This window comes from Oryza sativa, chromosome 8, assembly GCF_034140825.1.
Source record: "Oryza sativa Japonica Group chromosome 8, ASM3414082v1".
NCBI lineage: Eukaryota > Viridiplantae > Streptophyta > Magnoliopsida > Poales > Poaceae > Oryza > Oryza sativa.
Genome location: NC_089042.1, coordinates 14,010,676 through 14,027,950, shown reverse-complemented (window position 1 = coordinate 14,027,950; position 17,275 = coordinate 14,010,676). Strand labels below are relative to the sequence as shown.

At 40.8% G+C, this 17,275-nt stretch overlaps 2 protein-coding genes across 7 annotated transcripts; both read right to left on the bottom strand.

Annotated features, from left to right (window-relative positions):
- Positions 1–2,202: 2,202 nt before the first annotated feature.
- Positions 2,203–6,262, bottom strand: LOC4345257 (indole-3-glycerol phosphate synthase, chloroplastic). The gene is made up of 10 exons (XM_015795548.2): positions 5,914–6,262; positions 5,444–5,668; positions 4,909–5,085; positions 4,754–4,828; positions 4,621–4,665; positions 4,362–4,526; positions 3,972–4,050; positions 3,743–3,822; positions 2,758–2,826; positions 2,203–2,426 (listed from the first exon to the last, which is right to left on the bottom strand). Exons 1-10 carry the CDS (start codon positions 6,067–6,069, stop codon positions 2,343–2,345), a joined length of 1,155 nt encoding a protein of 384 aa, XP_015651034.1. The 5' UTR covers positions 6,070–6,262; the 3' UTR covers positions 2,203–2,342.
- A 3,656-nt stretch (positions 6,263–9,918) lies between these two features.
- On the bottom strand, positions 9,919–16,781 carry LOC4345256 (uncharacterized). Of its 6 annotated transcripts, none has more exons than XR_001547920.3 (12): positions 16,567–16,781; positions 16,403–16,489; positions 16,172–16,305; positions 14,033–14,091; positions 13,911–13,965; positions 13,750–13,797; positions 12,126–12,159; positions 10,881–10,924; positions 10,705–10,818; positions 10,546–10,603; positions 10,354–10,473; positions 9,919–10,242 (listed from the first exon to the last, which is right to left on the bottom strand). XR_001547920.3 is itself a non-coding variant. In XM_015792859.3 (12 exons), exons 1-12 carry the CDS (start codon positions 16,613–16,615, stop codon positions 10,162–10,164), a joined length of 873 nt encoding a protein of 290 aa, XP_015648345.1. In that variant the 5' UTR covers positions 16,616–16,781; the 3' UTR covers positions 9,919–10,161. The 6 variants fall into 6 exon arrangements, 4 of the variants coding, with proteins under 4 accessions (XP_015648345.1, XP_015648346.1, XP_015648347.1 ...); XR_010734710.1 differs by having other exon boundaries at positions 13,771–13,797; XM_015792859.3 differs by having other exon boundaries at positions 10,556–10,603.
- Between the last annotated feature and the right edge of the window lie 494 nt (positions 16,782–17,275).

Here is a 17,275-nt window from a genome sequence, read left to right as displayed (position 1 = left end):
GTTCGACCGATCGATCTACATCGGTCAGACCGACGTTCATCAGGCGGTCAGACCGCGATCCGTCGAATTTGAGGGTAACTTTTATTTCCACTAAAAGTTTTCGGTTTTTGGATATACCAACCATTCACCCCCCCCTCTGGTTGGCTTAGTTCCTGTGATTCGATCCTACAGATTCTCCTTAAAAAACTATAGAGAAAATCCATGAATTGCCATCGACAAGCACCCTAATTCCAGAAATGCCATCAACAAAAGCAAACTTCCCAGAAATGCCATTGCACAAGTCTCTTTCTTCCCAAAAATGCCATCACAGTCAAACTGCTATTAACATATCTCCATTAAGTTGTATGAAAAGACAATCTTACCTCTATGCAACTATTTGCTCACACAGCATCATTTTGCAGTGTGTGCTCACACAACATTATTCATATTTCTGTTAGCACGTAAATTCACAGACATTATTATTTTGCTATCAATCAAATCATTTCAGAATTAAATTCACAGAAATCAGATTCAAAAAAAATTTCACACATTCGCCGCTTCCGGACTCACTGCACATGCAGCAACTCAGCATTTCTGCATCGTAAGAGAAATCCAAAAGAAACTTCACCTACCACTGGTCGTCGGCGAGGAGCGTCGATGCGGTGGGGAAGTGAGCACAGCGAGAAAGAAAAAACCCCGAGGCCAATGTCCACTGCTCCCGGTTCGCGAGGCAAGAACGGCGACAGCGCCATCTCCACTCCGAGGTCCGGTAGCTATTCTTTGGGAGGAGGAGCAGGGATGGAGCCATCGGTGGGGCTTCCGCCGCTGGAAACCCGCCTCTCCCCCACTACCAGGAAGGCTGGAAACCCACCGCTGGAAACCCGTCTCTCCCTCGCCTCCGCTGTGGACCGCCGCGCCGCCACCGTGGACTGCCGCCGAGCCCCGCGCCACCGCCGCTGTGGACAGCCTCGCCGCCGCCTGCAACCTCCTCGTCGCCGCTGTGGACCGCTGCCACGCCGCCGTCGCCGAGCCCCCGCACCCCGCTGGAAACCCGCCTCTCCCTCGCCACCGCTGTGGACCGCCGCACCGCCGCCGTGGACCGCCGCCTCGCCGTCGCCTGCAACCTCCTCGCCGCCGTTGCCGAGCCCCGCACCACCGCCGCCGTGGACCGCCGCGCCGCCGCCGGGAGAGCCGCCTGGATTGGGTTCGGTTTAGGGTTAGCGTTAGAAATTTTCACCGTTTCATCTTTCTTTTTCTTTTACCGTGAAAACTGGTATATCCTGCACTGAGGGTAAAATGGTCATTATCAAAAAAAATAACGGTTGTAACGGTGTAGAGTTGACTATGATGGTATTTTTGGGAGAAAGAGGCTTGTACAATGGTATTTCTGGGAAGTTGCTTTTGTCGATGGCATTTCTAGGATTAGAGTGCTTGTCGATGGCATTTCATGGATTTTCTCAAAACTATACAATTGTTACTATTGGATATATATGAACTTGTAGGTTTCGATACAATTGTTACTATTGGATATATATGAACTTGTAGGTTTCGATACAATTGTTACTATTGGATATAGTTTCGTTCGGTGACCGCTACTCCCTCTGTCCCAAAAAAACTCAACCTAGGAGGGGCACAATGAATCCTTGTCCAAATTCGTTGTCTTAGGAGAGGCCACATCCCCTCCTAGATTGAGTTTTTTCGGGACGTAGCGAGTAGTGCACTAAGTCAAGTGACACATTTTGTCGTTCCATGTGTACGGGCGCTATTAGGGCACTCACAGTGCGCCGTGAATTTTGTTGAATTCCGTTTGGCCTCGGCTGCCAAACAGGACTCAAGAACTCCAAAAGACACAAGGTCAGCATTGCGTTTTCGCCTCCAAAAGACGCCTGAGACGTTTTCCCCAGTCTCGATCGAGGCAAAGCACGAGTAGCAAACTTTGGTCATACGCGCTTCAATTTCGTGAGCCCAACCAATAACATGGCAGCGAATTTTTACTGTTTGCATACGTGGAACGCTCAGGCCGAACGCCTGCGCACAGCACTGTTGAATGGCCTTACCATGTACTCCCTCCCTCCCACCCCTCCTAGTATAATGAATCAGGACTACCCTTTATCCAGATTCATTGTTCTAAGAGGGGTCACGTCCCCACCCCTACTAAGTTGAGTTTTTTTTGGGACGGAGGAAGTACACGGCACAGAAAAAAAGAGCACGTACAACACAATATACAGGCGAACATTATTTTTATTTTGTTTTCATACCATATACTAATGCTAATAATGCTCACATTTTATTAATCTTCTTCCAGTTCAGGCTAACAACAAACAGCTGCTACGCTATACCAAAAACATATACGAATTTGTTTCTCAATGCAAAAGTTCTTTCCCGAAGAGCCCAGCAATGGCTCGTCCAGGGTCGTCTTGCTTGACCAGGGATTCTCCCACCAAAACCTACAGCATCAACAGACACGCTTAAATTTTCAGCGAATAGGATTTGTAGAAATGCGAATGAATTTCAGCAGGAACATGCAATTTTATATTGATATATTGTAGCATATTTCCTTCCTATAGCATATAATTTTGGACGACCACAAATCTAACATTGACTCTTGTCATTAAGGAAAAATTCGAGGTAAATTGACAAGTGAAAACCGCACAACTAGTGAGAAAAGGGAAATCTGTACTAACTAACCCAATTTCTCAGATGTTTCAACAAGTTTGTCGAATACTGAAATCGTATAGGACTAGTTTACATTAATCCACAAGTAATTTGAAAACTTACAGCGGAAACTCCAGCATTTTGCACATAAGCAACGTCATCTGGGTTGAACAGCCCTGATTCGCCAACAACCTGAAAACCCATCATAAGTTGGATAAAGACCAGCACAAACTAGCACCCTAGGTGTTTCAGCAAACCTAACTATCCAAGGAACCAAAAGTCAAGTCAATATCACTACAAAAATTTATGGATAACACTAAACCCTAACATTTCCTTTGATAGTAATGTCATGTGCATGTACATTGTTACGAACAATTGGAAAATCTCATCCTGATATACCAACAAAAATCACTTATTTCTTCAATACTTCTAGTAGTTCATCTAGAATGCACAACAGAGTACATATAATGCTGAATAGACAAACAGGTCATTTCAATCTTCTATTGAACAGAATATGTGCTTGCTGGAAAGGCTACCATTAAGGATGCATGATCTGTTACAATACTAACAGGATATAATTTGAATCTAGTCTAGACTACTAGGTTACAAAGATCCGACACAATAAATTGTTTGTGTATGGCAGGATATTGAATGAACAATAGCTATTGACTGAAGTTGTCTTCTTTTTTTTTTTTTTTTGAAACCGTCAGCTATTGAACGAAGTCAATCATAAGGTTATGAATTCTTAGCATTTGTAAAGATTGTGTTGATGTACCAAAGAATCCATTCTCCCATATCATTTTCCTCAGCAGTATACATAAATTGCATAAAGTTTACACATAAATATATCTGACATAATTAATTTTCTATTTTCCATTTGCTGTAAAATAGACTGTCGCAAACATTCAGTCAGTGATAACAGTAGATGCAAGTTAAGAATTCAACACAATAAAAGAACAGGCGTCCAAGTGCCTACTTGTCATACAAAGTCAGTAACCATTTACCTAAGATTCCAATATATAGAATAACAGTACTAACATTTGATTGAGTTGAACAGATGCATGAAAATACAACTAGTGAATTGTCACACATTAGCATGGGATATTACCAATATTCCCTTCTCCCTGATGGTATCACCATGCATATCTAGCAACATCTTTGTGTTTGAAGTATCGACAACAAATGTTTCTGCAGTGTAAATATTTTTGGAAGTAAGCAGGAAATACTATTTTATCGAATAGTAAGGAAAACATTGATTTTTAGACAATGAAAGTGAACTTGCTTGCTAAAGATTGCAACATGTTGGGAAAAAAGTGAGCACAAGAAAAGTATCATACCAAGGCTGCGGTTATTGATGCCAATAAGCTGAACTCCACTTATATTCAGCACACGCTCCATCTCCCTTTCATCATGAACCTAAAATAACATCACCGGATAATAGAATAAAAATTAAGCTTGGATCTGTGCAGATTATTAGAGTGTAATCATTTCAGTTATTAACTCAAATAGTACATGTTAACAAAAAAAATCTGAAACATCATATAAGTTATGGTATTTGTTTTCCATATAAATGTGAATATGAGACTTATCTCCACGAAACATGCTTCACCACCACTCCATAGGCCAGTTTAAATCCCGTTTAAATGATGTAAGCTAGTTTTCAATTCATGGGACCCTCCAGAATTAAAAAAAAAATCATTGTTACAAAATATAAAGCAGTGACTAACCTCAATAAGAGCTGTCATTCCCAACTCCTTACATATGCGAAGGAAGTACTTTATGTCGAGATCAGGTAGCACAGCGGCAATAAGCAGAATTGCATCTGCGCCCTGAGAGCGGGCATAATAGATCTGCCATTTATCGATGACAAACTCTTTGCATAGGAGAGGGCACTGCATTTACACAAGATATGTACATCTTGAGAAAAAAAATGGTAATACACAAGCATTGTCTTCATGTTTAAATAACACATATATCAACCAATACCTTCACTCCTGACTTCCGCACCTTTGCGAGATTTTCAAAACTTCCCTATCAAATAAAAGAAAGAATTAGCTTAGACCAGTAAAAGTACATGTTCCAATTCCAAATCCATTAACACATCCAATTCCAAAGCCACCTGAAAATACTTCTCATCGGTCAAGATGCTCAAGCATGCAGCACCATTCTTTTCATAAGCCTGAGCAATTTCAACCTGCAACAAATTTCACACTAGTTATGTAACCAAGCTTTGAAGTAGCAGCGAAAATGACAACTAAGAAGCCAAAATCTCACAGGATTGAAGTTCTCCCTGAGCACACCCCTACTTGGCGATGCCTTCTTGACCTCAGCGATCAACGCTGGCATACCATTGCGCTTGAAGGCTGATGCTAAAGCACCGTAGAAGTCTCTTGCAGGAGGAGCCTGCCCTGCAGCCTCAATCACCTCCTTGAGAGGCTTCTTGGCATGCCCCTGCACAAGACCAGTAACAGCAATCAGCCATTGTACGAAGTATCAAGAATGAACTACAGAAATCGTTTCTCCAAACAATATTAGAAACAGACACAAGCATGTCATTTGGCGTCCAGGTACACAATTTTATTTTTAGGTAATATTCCCTTGCCATTAATTAGAAGAACCACAAACTGAGCACATCTTCCGAGGGATATCAAATATTAAGATGAAAAAAAAGAAAAGATTAAGCATCAAAAATTCTCCTGCACCTTGATCTTGAACATCAAGTATCAACAGCATAGCTAATGAATGAGTGTGATTTGTACCAAACTAAATTATTGAGGTAATTGATTTGGGTTTATGGTTATATACATACCTCGGCTACCTCAACCTCCTTGTCCCAAATGATCTTCTCCAGGATGTTGCGGGGAGCACCCAGCTCCTCCTCGATCTCCTTCAAGGGGACATTGGGACGGCAGTGCCTGCGGATGCGGATCCCTTGACTAGCCGCTATGTCGTTGATCGACTTGCCGTTCTCCCACTGCGCTAGCTCCACCGCGTTCACCATGTCGTCCTGCGCTAGCTCCTCGAGTATGGAGTCCTTAGAGAAAAATGGAGGAGCATTTCAAGAAACGACGGATATAAACAGGAAACAAGAAATACTCCGAAATGGCGCTCAAAAGAGGGCAAAAAAAACACCATGTAGACTTCGAATCCGTGCTCAAGAAATGGGGAAAATAAAAAGAAAAAGAAAGAACCTACGCGGGTTGGATTACAGCAAGATTGAGGCTAGAAAGGGGGAAGAAACACTTAAACCTAAGATGAAAGGAGATCAGGGGTACTCACCTTGGCCCCGCAGCGGAGGAGCGAGCGGGCGCGGGCGCGGGCGCCGGCGCCGGCGGGCGTGACGGCGAGGCGAGCCCGCGACGGGGAGCGGGAGGCGGAGGAGGCGCAGGGAAAGGAAGCCCTGTAGACAGAGGGCGAGGCGAGGAGGGACTCCATCGCACGAGGAGCACGAGGTGGGTGGGTGGGTGGGAGGGTTGGTGGGATACGGATACGACGACGGGGAAGAGCCGGCGGCGATGGGGTGTCTCTCCTCGTCGCAGGAGAATGGGGTTTTGATTTTATAAGCCAAGGCGGGGGAGGTGGCGACGGCGGTTAGCACAATTCGCAGAGGCAGCGACGGTCCGAGGCCGGAGCTGACCGACGTGACGGGGCAGTGATGAAAGCGATGCCCACAAGACACGGACCCGTTCCCAACTTGGCCTCCCCTGGGCCTGCCTCGTGTTCTCTCGCTCTTTTCGTTCCTTTTTTTCATATTATTTCATAAACAAACAAAATACTAGTAAATTATTTTTAAAAGGTCCTACATCTATCCTAAAATATACAGTCCGTATTAAATTTTAAAATGAAGGTAATTTTGTCTTTTACTCAGTCCATCCATCAAGTTAGAAATATTGTATCCTCAAGTTACAATATTTTGAAATGTTGATCATAAATAACTTATGAGATGCTTTCTCTAAAATTAAATAAAATGCATGTATAGATTTATCTTAAAAAAATTATACTATCATAGTATGATTCACTTATTTAATTTTATAAACTCGTTTTAATATCAAATTATTGGTCAAATTTTAAATGTTTTCATAAAATTTTATCCTAAATAATAAACATTTATGGGAAGTATACTATATTTTTCTGCAGCATAAATATTAACTAGGAAAGCTAGATTTTTTGTGTAGGTTTCATCCCTATATATAGTCATAGCTTATTCATCAGGTTATTAAAATGAATTATTTGCTATATGCATCGAAAAATATGTTTTCTAACAAAATAAAGCATAACAATAATAGTCGTGAAACGGATTATTCATGTTTGCATTATAATATGCTAAAAGTGGATGTTGTAATATGCTACGTACTCCAAGCCAACCCTAGGATGCAAATCAACATATTGGTTTATTGAACCAACGTGGTACCTAAGAACATGGCCAATAAAGACTATCAGCGGTCTCAACATGTCATATACTAGATAATATCCCGCGCTTTGCTGCGGGATTTATGAATGAGTATATGTTAAATACTATTGAAATGATAAAAGCTAAAAAGTTGAGAAAATAATGTGAGAAAGATGATTAACACATACTTGTTTATCTCTATAATATAATATTGTAGATGATATGCTATGCTTGTATGGGATTTAAAATATACTAGAATAATAGTAATTGCTAGTGAGTGAAGATGTGGCATACTTGCATGGGATTTTAAATGGGCTAGAATAGTAATTGCTAGTGGGTGATGATGTGACATGTTTGCATGTTGAGCTTTAGCTTCTAATAATTGTTAATGGGTACCAACTATATAGAATGTATAGATAGGATAAAGCCACAATAAAGACCACTTAAAGGTATATTTTGCGTTTTAGTCCTTAATTATTTTTTGTCAAACCTTATAGTACTATTTTTATTACCAAATCAACTAAAACTTTTATATTTTAGACCTTACAACAATAAAAATATATATATATATATATATACTCCTAACCTCTATATGGACCCAGCGCAAACCTCTCCCCCCATCTTCTTTTTCTCTCCCTTATCCCACTCTCTTTCTATTCCGCCACCATCCATGGATCCTCTTCTCTTGACAGTAACATCTTCTCAGCCACTAATGTCACCTTCTCTTCCACCGTTGTAATGCCGCCTCTCCCCCATCTCCTTATCTATGAGCGATGGCAAATGATCCTCACAGCGACGGCGGATCTGGCCGCAAGCTCACTAGCCTTTCCCCCCTCCCCTTCTCTACGAGTGGTGGCGGAGGATCCCCACGGCAGCGACAGACTTGGTCGCGAGCTCACAGGACCTGCAGTGGCGAGGAGCAACGACTATCTCGCTGAGAGCCCTCAACAGTAGTGGTGAGCGGTGACAACCTCGGTTACAGCAAGCAGCTACAACCACAACAAGTCCGGTTCTGTTTCTCTTTTCTCCCGAAAGCGTGTCGCGGGGCTCCGGACTTGCCCAAATACGTGGCCCCGAGTAGGGGTGGAAACGAGCCGAACCGAGCCAGGCTTGGCTCGGCTCGTGGAAGCTCGCGAAATGCCAGGCTCGGCTTGGCTCGGCTCGGTTCTCCAACCGAGCTATACATTAGGCTCGGCTCGGCTCGTGGTCTGGCTCGAGCCGGCTCGAGCTGGCTCGTGAGCTTTGCAATAGCAGCAGTTGTATTGCCAGCAGCAGTTGTGTTGCTTTGCAATGACTTGGTTATTCAGATAATAACTCTCAAGTCCCTACAAAGATAATTAGGTATATTGTATGCAGCCAACATATAACAAATTGATGGGGTTTTTTGGTTTTCGGCCAGAAGTCTTTCTATTCAAACCGAGCCTACTAAGCTCGTGAGCTGCTCGCGAGCTGGCTCGGGCTCGGCTCGGTTCACAAACGAGCTAAAACCCAGGCTCGGGCTCGGCTCGTTTAGGATTCGAGCCGAGCCGAGCCAGGCGAGCCCGAGCCGAGCTTGAGCCGAGTTCACGAGCCCGAGCTATTTGTCCAGCCCTAGCCCCGAGCTGTGTCTTTGTAGCTCCCGACCCGAGGCACGACAAGGCAACCAGAACCTCTGTAGGTCGTGCATGGTGTCGTGAGACCTTGGTCCCTACCGCCACGAGCGTTTAGGTCCGACATGGAGGCTCGAGACCACTTTATACAGTGGTGCATTGAGTATGGCCTTAAGCATGGAGGATCAGAGGAGCTCAGCAGTAAGATGAGTACTAGCACATGATTGATCAGCAGTAAGATGAGTCCTTCTAGCACATGATTGATCACAGTGCTTGGTGAGAACCTGCGGTTGTGCAACACATATAAAAGAGTAAAGTACATGTTCGACAGAAATCACTCGTATCCTCGTACTCATAAAATGCAGAATAAGCAAACTAGTGTTTTTCTGTTCAGCACTAGTCCAAATTAGTAGTCCTAACCCATTCTGTGAGCTGAAATGGCATTGCGTAATTTGGTGATTGATGAAACATGTTCTTGCACCATAGTCCATAAATATTGGTACTTGGTAAAGAGGAGTTCCCAGCCATTCACCATGTGGTTTTTTCAGGTAATCTCAGATCATGTGTCCATGCTTTAATTTGTTTGTTCGTGGGCAAACAAGGGATGAGGCGGCCAGGCTGCGTTTGCAACCCCTTTCCAAACCGCTCTCCCACGTTTTCAAACTGTTAAACAATACGTTTTTTAAAAAAAAAAATTCTATACGAAAATTGTTTAAAAAATCAAATTAATCCATTTTTTTAAAAAAATTAGCTAATACTTAATTAATCACGCGCTAATGAATCGCTCCGTTTTCCGTGCAAGGTGTTGGTGTTGGGAGTCAGGGGTGGTGAACACACCTGGCCGTGTTCGGAAGAGTAAATTCCCAACACTCCCCTCTCGTTTTCCACGTGCACGCTTTTCAAACTGTTAAACGGTGTGTTTTTTAAAAAAGTTTCTATACAAAAGTTGTTAAAAAAATCATATTGATCTATTTTTTTAAAAAATAGCTAATATTTAATTAATGACATGCTAATGTACTATTCTGATTTCCATGAGAAAGTTCCCATCCACCCCTAGCGACCACAGCAAGGGAATATTCGATCCAGCCAATCAGTCGCATAAAGCCATCCATATCTTGCTCCGGATGACCTGGCCACTTCTGATTGGTTGCGGTGAGTTTAATTTCTTGTTTGTAAGCTTCAAATGATTTTCTCATAAATCATTTTCTAATTAAATCCGATTAACACTGTTTTATTCATTATAGTTAAATCATCTTCGGTGATTATATTTTACTGAAAAAAATTTAAATCATCTTCGGTGACAAGTGAGCCGCATAAAATTTTAGCTTATCTCAACCATGTTACATCTCTCCAATGAATATAATCTACTCTGGATAACTTCATTGACAATGTTCTAGCTTATGCAATTTAGTATCTCTTTCCACTGGTAGACGACTAGACGTCATCAATATAATCTCGATATGAAGTTGTCAAACTATCCCAAAGCAGTAACATGTATATAAGCATTTTACAGTGTGTAACTGTGGCCATTACGCACTACGGACAAGTTTAGCTTAGATCCATGGCTTCGCCACCTAGTTCGACCTTGTACTCCAATCCGCAACGGCATTTTACTGCATCAGAAACTCCCTACAGGACAAGGAGATGATCAGCTAATCACCACTGCTCAAAGTAGCTTCACCACTCCCTATCGGCAGCATAGTATGGATAAGGTAACCAAACTAGATAGCATCAGCGTACCTTCATTTCATTTATACGTTCTTCAAGAGACTGAAAGTACTCAATTTCTCCAGCTTTATCAGCTTGTAGAGCTTTGTGTTCCTCCTCTAAGGATTTCATATCCATCTGTTGTAGTGGAGCCTGCAAGCACCAGAGTTATACAACATCACAAATGAGAATTAAAAACAATGTTAGAATGGTAGAAGAGCGTGCCTAAACATACAAGAAAGCCAGAAATTGCATTTTTCTCTTGCTCTATGACCTGCTTACTCTGAAAAGTAAAGACATAATCCTTTCAGTTTCACCCAAAAATAGGCATAATACAACTTGCAGATGTCATAGATCTAAGGATGGGTGTCAGAATTGGAGTACTTCGCTGATTTCCGTAAGAAGTGCTGATTGTTTTTCTTTGATCTCGTCGATCTTATGTTTAGTTGACTCCAGTTGAATCCTGAGTTCTCCTTGCTTGCTTCCAATGTCATTTCCCTGTTTATTAGTTAGTGACACTCTGGATCATTTTTAAGAGGATGGGATGAGATATTAATCACCTTATCTAGGCTCCCACATGAGTTAAGTATTCCATGGCTTTGTCCTGCATACAAACAACACAACCAAGTCAATGTAAAGTTGTAAAAATTGTTCATCATTATAACTTAACACAAGATTTCTCTATGTCATCCAATGTTTAGACACGCTACAAGGCAGAGACTGCTAATCTAACACAATGAAAAAAAATTCTCAATTTTAGTGATGCAGCCCAATCAGTTCTAACCATATCAATTGGTGCTTTTAGATTAACAAAGGTTGGCACTGTACTGAGACTCTGGGAGGGAGGGTGGTGAGGAAGACTGTCCAGAAAAGAAGATTGCAGAAACTTCTACTCCATGCTCACCAGTTAATCAAAAAGGAGGAATTAGTTAGATATGTAAATAAACATTATATGATTTTGTTATAGCCTTTGTAAAGAGAGCATATGATGCAAAAATGAGTGGGGGAGGACCTCATCAATCAATGATTTCTAGAATAAACAGTGGTTTGGCCAGAAAAGGGCAGGTGCATATGCCTGAGCTGAATACATAGGAGAATGGACTTCGCTATTCCTTCTTGATCAACACTTAACCTGATCCCTCTTTATACAAGGTCGGCTTCCTAATAATCTAAGCTACGTATAGTAATCAAATATTAATTTAGGTATCTAAATTTCATGCCAACTTTTAGATAGAAATGCTATGCAATTTATAGAAGTCTCCAGAATCCAGATATCTTCTTATCAATTGGTGCCACTTCCACACAAAGCCTGAACTGGTGCAGCTGCACATCGGCTCCTCCTTTGATACTACCAAAGTCAAAGTATAACAGCTTTTAGTTCTAATCCACATGTGCATAATAAATCTACAAGTCTGAAATTTCACAGATTGAGCCAGGAAGTGTAACTCATGCCCCCAACTTCCAAGAATTGCAATCAGTGCAAATGCATTTGTCATATGTCATATGTGTACTTGTGTAGGGCATGCACATATTAAAAGCATGCAGTCTGCTTTGCTTCATGGCCTTCCTCAGCACCTTTCATGGTAGCTAACTCAGAAACACAGATTGATGCAATTAGAACTGACTGGACTGCACAATAACATGTTTCAACTATATAATGAAAAAAAAAAACTGCACAATCAACATACCACATATTGACGCTTACCAACATGGATACAGAAAACCCATGAAAGGACTTAAGTAAGATAGGAAAAAATAGCATTGGAGCCACTATTTATTTCACTTCATATTCAGAAGAGCTGTACCTTGAAGGTTTTGCTTGCTCTGAGACTCTTCAACCTGAAAGTGTATTATAACACACTAATTAAACAGTAGTTGCTTCATTGTAACAGGGCATTGAAATGAGGAGCAGAGGTTACAAGATGATATCATTGAAAAACAAGTGATCCTATCTGCTCGAAATACTTGCAGACTACATGTTGAATATCAAGCGGAAGCTCCCTGATTTTAATAAGCATGGTTGAGATAAGGGCCCTTAGGCCTGATTGAGGTGTATCTGGACAGCTGGACCCAAGTAGCGACAGCACTAAGGGCAGGGGAGAAGAGGGAGAGATCAAAGACTTGTCTGTTGTTTTGGTTAATATATAGACACGAGCCTACACTTACCAATATAAATGAGATCAGTTGATCCTTGACAACTTACCTGTAATTCAACTCCAATCTGAACAGGCTTTGTGAACAGTAACCACACGTGAACAGTACCATGGGTACTGATCATGTACACATTGTTGCGGGCCCTAGAGAGATTGATTACCTCTTAAATATGGGCCTAATGGGTGACACATGGCACTGATAAAATTAAGATGACTTGATAATTTGTCCAAATATTCCAGAATTATTTTCCTTTTACACAAGACTTGGGTTGTCATTAATAAACACAATGGTTATGATGCTCAAATTAACTTTTACTTTGGTAAGTGGTTGCCTTATGGTACAGAGAATTTTTAGTTACTGGTGTTCCTGGTGGGGCATATATACTATATACCTCATGCAACTTATTAGTAGCATAATTGGTGAAGTGAATTTATAAATAGTCCACCCAAGTATTAAACAACATTTGTTGCTTCTGTTCTCTGAAGTTCTATTGGAAATTTGGATTTTGGGTAGGATACCAGTACTGGAATAAACTGGCTAATATATTTTTGAATTTGAATTTAAAATTCAAATTTGAAATTTATAAAATTGCTATAGCCTCATGTGTCACCTTTATGCCATCACATATGCAATAGCCAAAAGAAAATTTATTATGTCTTCAGCTCATGCTAATTGTGCAATGACCTCTAGACATATATATATGTGTGAAAATGTGTTATATTTGCGCTATGGACTCTAGTGATATATGTATCTATGTGCTATATCATGTATAATGTTCATCTCTAATTGGCTCATGTATTATGTTGATCTATAATTTGTTATGGATTCATGCATCATGTTCATTTGGAACTATAAGATTGCACTAATTACTATACACAATTTTCCAGATGGATACTGTTTTCAAATTAAATGTTTGGACCTGAATTTTTCTCCGAGTAAATCTGGTAAATGGACAGTTCTGGCGAATACCAGTATTTCATACCTTGTCATTACTAGCTGGCTCAAAACAAGTACTAGTGTACCACAGTATTAAACAAAAGGGCAATAAGCAATAACAGAACTTATCTCCCTCCGTCCCAAAATGTAAGCATTTTTAGCTATGAATCTGGGCAACTGTGTGTCCAAATTCATAGCCAAAAGTTGCTATATTTTGGGACGGAGGTAGTAGTAACTTGCAGTAACAGTATACATATAAGTTTCTTTACTTACATAAAAATAATCACAAGAAAGGAAAACAATTTCTTCAAATTACAGTAACATATGCGTAAGGCTTACAGATGGTTCAATTGTAATCACCTTAAGCTTAAATGCACCAAGCCATTCCTGTGAAAGAATGGAAAGTGTTACAGCAATGGAATGATAAATCTGGTATACTTCCTCATGGAACATAAAACTGACTAGAAAAGATAAACATAGGACTAAAAAAATATGTTAACCTGTTGCTCTTGTAATTTGACCGTCAGGCTTTCTATTGTCTTTGTGTAGAACAATCTGTCATGAGAGCAGAATTAGCGTAACTACGATTTACAGTACATCCTTTTGAGAGCACAGGCTACACCTTTTCTCAATGAGTTTTGAAGAAGTACTTGCGATTTCCTGATGGAGGAGCTCCAAGGTCTGCAAGTACAATGGAGGAATGAAGACAGAAGTCTGACTGAGAATTTATGAAGTTAGATAGACAAAAACAAAAACAGCAAACAAAAAATGTCCAGATGATAAGAAAGATGCACGGCATACAGAATTTTGGATTATACTACTGTTACAAAAGTCTAATATCAGAGGGCCTTCTGGGGCCTTCCTGCTATATGAAATTTTCATGTGTTGTGGGACTGGGCTAGGGTAAGAGTCTAGGCTGTTACGCCCTTTTGATGAGCTATAAAGACCCTAAGGCTGCGTTCGTTTGGGTGATAGGGAGTGAGAATGCACATTGTTTTCCGCGGACACGCTTCCCAAACTATTAAACGGTGTGTTTTTTGCAAAAATTTTCTATATGAAAGTTGCTTTAAAAAATCATATTAATCCATTTTTGAAATTTAAAATAGTTAATACTCAATTAATCATGAGCTAATGGTTCACCTCGTTTTGCGTATCTTCCCAATCTCCTCAATCCCCTTTTCCTCAAACACACCCTAAGACTTATTGGGCGTTTGGAGTTTTGGACTATCCGTAGAGATTGATTGATTAATGGAAGTAGATATATATCCATCCTTATATGGCATATCTTTAATATTACGGAAAAGATGATTCTAACCGATCTAATCTTATCAAAACTAATTCGTGGCATAGTAATTACATAAACAATATGTGGTGCACCGATGTTACACTACACATGTGAACAATACCCGAGCCCATACCTTAGGCCTCTTCTTTTATAAGCTCATCACAACACGAAAATCAATGGGAAATTTTACATAGGATACAATAAATACCAGTGTTCTAAAAGACAGCACTAGGCGCCAGATAGCTGCCACTATTAGGCAATAGATGGTGCATTAGGTCACTGAACTACCTTGGGAGGTAAACATGTTTGAACTGGTAGCAGTAACAGTTGGTTTTACAACTTATCCCTCCTCTCATATCCTGTTCTCATATCCTGTCAAACAAAACAAATCGCGCTGATAGGTTGGCTCTTCATCCTCTCCATGGATATAAAATACTCGTCCAGTTAAAATGGCATAAAAACTCATGCATGATCAGAAAAGTTATTCAATATGCTCCAATATATAGAAAATCAGAAAAGTTATTTCTGGGGAAAGTAATGCTGTAGAGTTAGAAAGAGATTTTCAGTATATTTTTTCAGATTAGAAGCAAAATATAGAGAAACGTGGTTTGAGTTTTCAAAACACAATCTCAGTACACAAAATACTTGTCAAACCAAAGAAAATAAATACTTATCATCATTGTCATTTCCATATGCCACAAACTTTTTGTAACTTCTAAAGAAATATGCCTCATAACGGTTTATGGTAAGCTCACTAATGTAGTAGTGGGTATTGTGAAAGGTTGTAGAAGTATTAGCATATGTGAGAAGTGTGCCAAAGTTAGTGACAACAAAATTTTTCCCTTGTCTCTAACAATTGGCACATTTTGTTCAGATTAAACTGACAACTGTTCACAGACAGATCTAACTAGTAAATGTAGCTCTCTATTGGTTAGGAACGAATAGTCATATGACGAACAGAGCATGCAAGTATGGTGGAGCTCCAATGCATCTGTTTATGTATGAACTTTAAAAGTGTCATTTAGAACATTAAGCACAACAATGTTTACCACATTCAATTGAAAAGGCAATAACATAAATACTTGATGACCAGTTTCAGAATCACCAAACATCAAATTATCTTGCTTGTCATTCATTCTACACGGCTAAAAATTTGGGCATTACAAGAACTATAGTTTTGTAACCTCCAGGAAAGTGATGCACCAAATGGAATCAAATATTAAATTAGAAAAGCAGGAAATTCGTCCCAAATGGGATAAAATTTCGACTCTACAGCAGGCAGGTGAATAAAACTTTCAGCTCTCTAATGTTAAACAGCATTTAATTGTATAGACCTAAAATGGTTTATGGACGTTTCATCCACGATAGACGAAAATTGGTACTACATCCAAGGCACCAAAAAAACTCATTGAATGTGAAACGACTGGCACCAAGCAGAGCACTAGAATTAGAATGATCAGTACCGGGACTAATCACCTGCTTCAGCGTGGCGCACTCAATCTCCAGCGTGGCAATCCTGCCCTGCTTCTCGGATATCTCTACGCAGAGCTCCGCCCTCGCCTTCGAAAGCTGCTCGGACTCCTCGCTAGCCTGCTTCGTCTGCGCCCTCACTACCCAACCAAAAACCCCATAGCACGAGAAGGCGTTACCGGAGGAAAGAGGCAGAAGCAGGGCCAAAGGGGCTGGGCGCCCTAGGGGTGGGGGGACCTTGGGCGAGGTCGGCGCCGTGGGCGTCGATGGCAGTGCGCTGCCGCTGCTCCTCCGCCGACCGCTTCGTCGCTTCCTCCTCCAGATCTGCAAGACCAACAAAACGAAACAGGCGGAATTCAGGGAGGGATGTGGATTTTGGGGGATCGCAGCGCAGGACGCACCGCTCATGTAGGAGCGGAGGGTCTTCATGTTAGCCAGGTACTCCTCCATGGCTGGTCCGCCGGAGTGGTGGAGCGGAACGGAGGAGAATACGACGGCGGCGGCGGCGAGGAGAGGATGGAGACGCGGCGGAGGAGAGTATGGGCGAGCGAGAGAGCGCTCTCGAGGTTTCCGTTGGAAGTGAGGTTTATGCTTTTATCCAACCCTCGAGAAAAGAATTTAAGATCATGTACTTACCTCCGTTTATGATGTATAGCTTCATCAGGAGATCGCTAAGTATTTTTTTCCACCACTTTTTTTTCACGATATAGTTTTTATTTTCGGATAAGATTATATACCTAAAGTATATGCCTATAAAGTTTATACATATTTTATAGGTTAAAATTTTATATACCCGATCAAATTTAAATTTGGATTTAAATATTCTTATATAGAATATTTCTATACATAAAGTTATATTATAAATCAAAGTCTATACACATGAATATATTTTTAAGGGTATTAGATTTTATTTACTCTTTTTTATATATATTTTTAATATTTTAAATTTATGATATAATAGGAAGGGAAGAAGGAGAAGTAGCGTACGCACCAAGAGGAGGGACGGGGGATGATTGTACGTACCAGGAGGAGGGACGGGGGATGATTGTTCTGGGTTATCACCCACCCATTAGCCCTCCCCGCTTCATCATCTTTTTTCTCAAACTATCC

What these genes read in the sequence shown, in the direction of transcription:
- LOC4345257 (XM_015795548.2), bottom strand. Translation starts at nt 6,069, where the DNA reads ATGGAGTCCCTCCTCGCCTCGCCCTCTGTCTACAGGGCTTCCTTTCCC. An exon ending in TCAGGGAGAACTTCAATCCT is followed by an intron (nt 4,829 to 4,908) that starts GTGAGATTTTGG and finishes AATTTGTTGCAG; the next exon opens with GTTGAAATTGCTCAGGCTTA. An exon ending in TGCGGAAGTCAGGAGTGAAG is followed by an intron (nt 4,527 to 4,620) that starts GTATTGGTTGAT and finishes GTGTAAATGCAG; the next exon opens with TGCCCTCTCCTATGCAAAGA.
- LOC4345256 (XM_015792859.3), bottom strand. Translation starts at nt 16,615, where the DNA reads ATGGAGGAGTACCTGGCTAACATGAAGACCCTCCGCTCCTACATGAGC. An exon ending in TCAAAACTCATTGAGAAAAG is followed by an intron (nt 13,966 to 14,032) that starts GTGTAGCCTGTG and finishes CTCTCATGACAG; the next exon opens with ATTGTTCTACACAAAGACAA. An exon ending in AACGTATAAATGAAATGAAG is followed by an intron (nt 10,243 to 10,353) that starts GTACGCTGATGC and finishes CTTGTCCTGTAG; the next exon opens with GGAGTTTCTGATGCAGTAAA.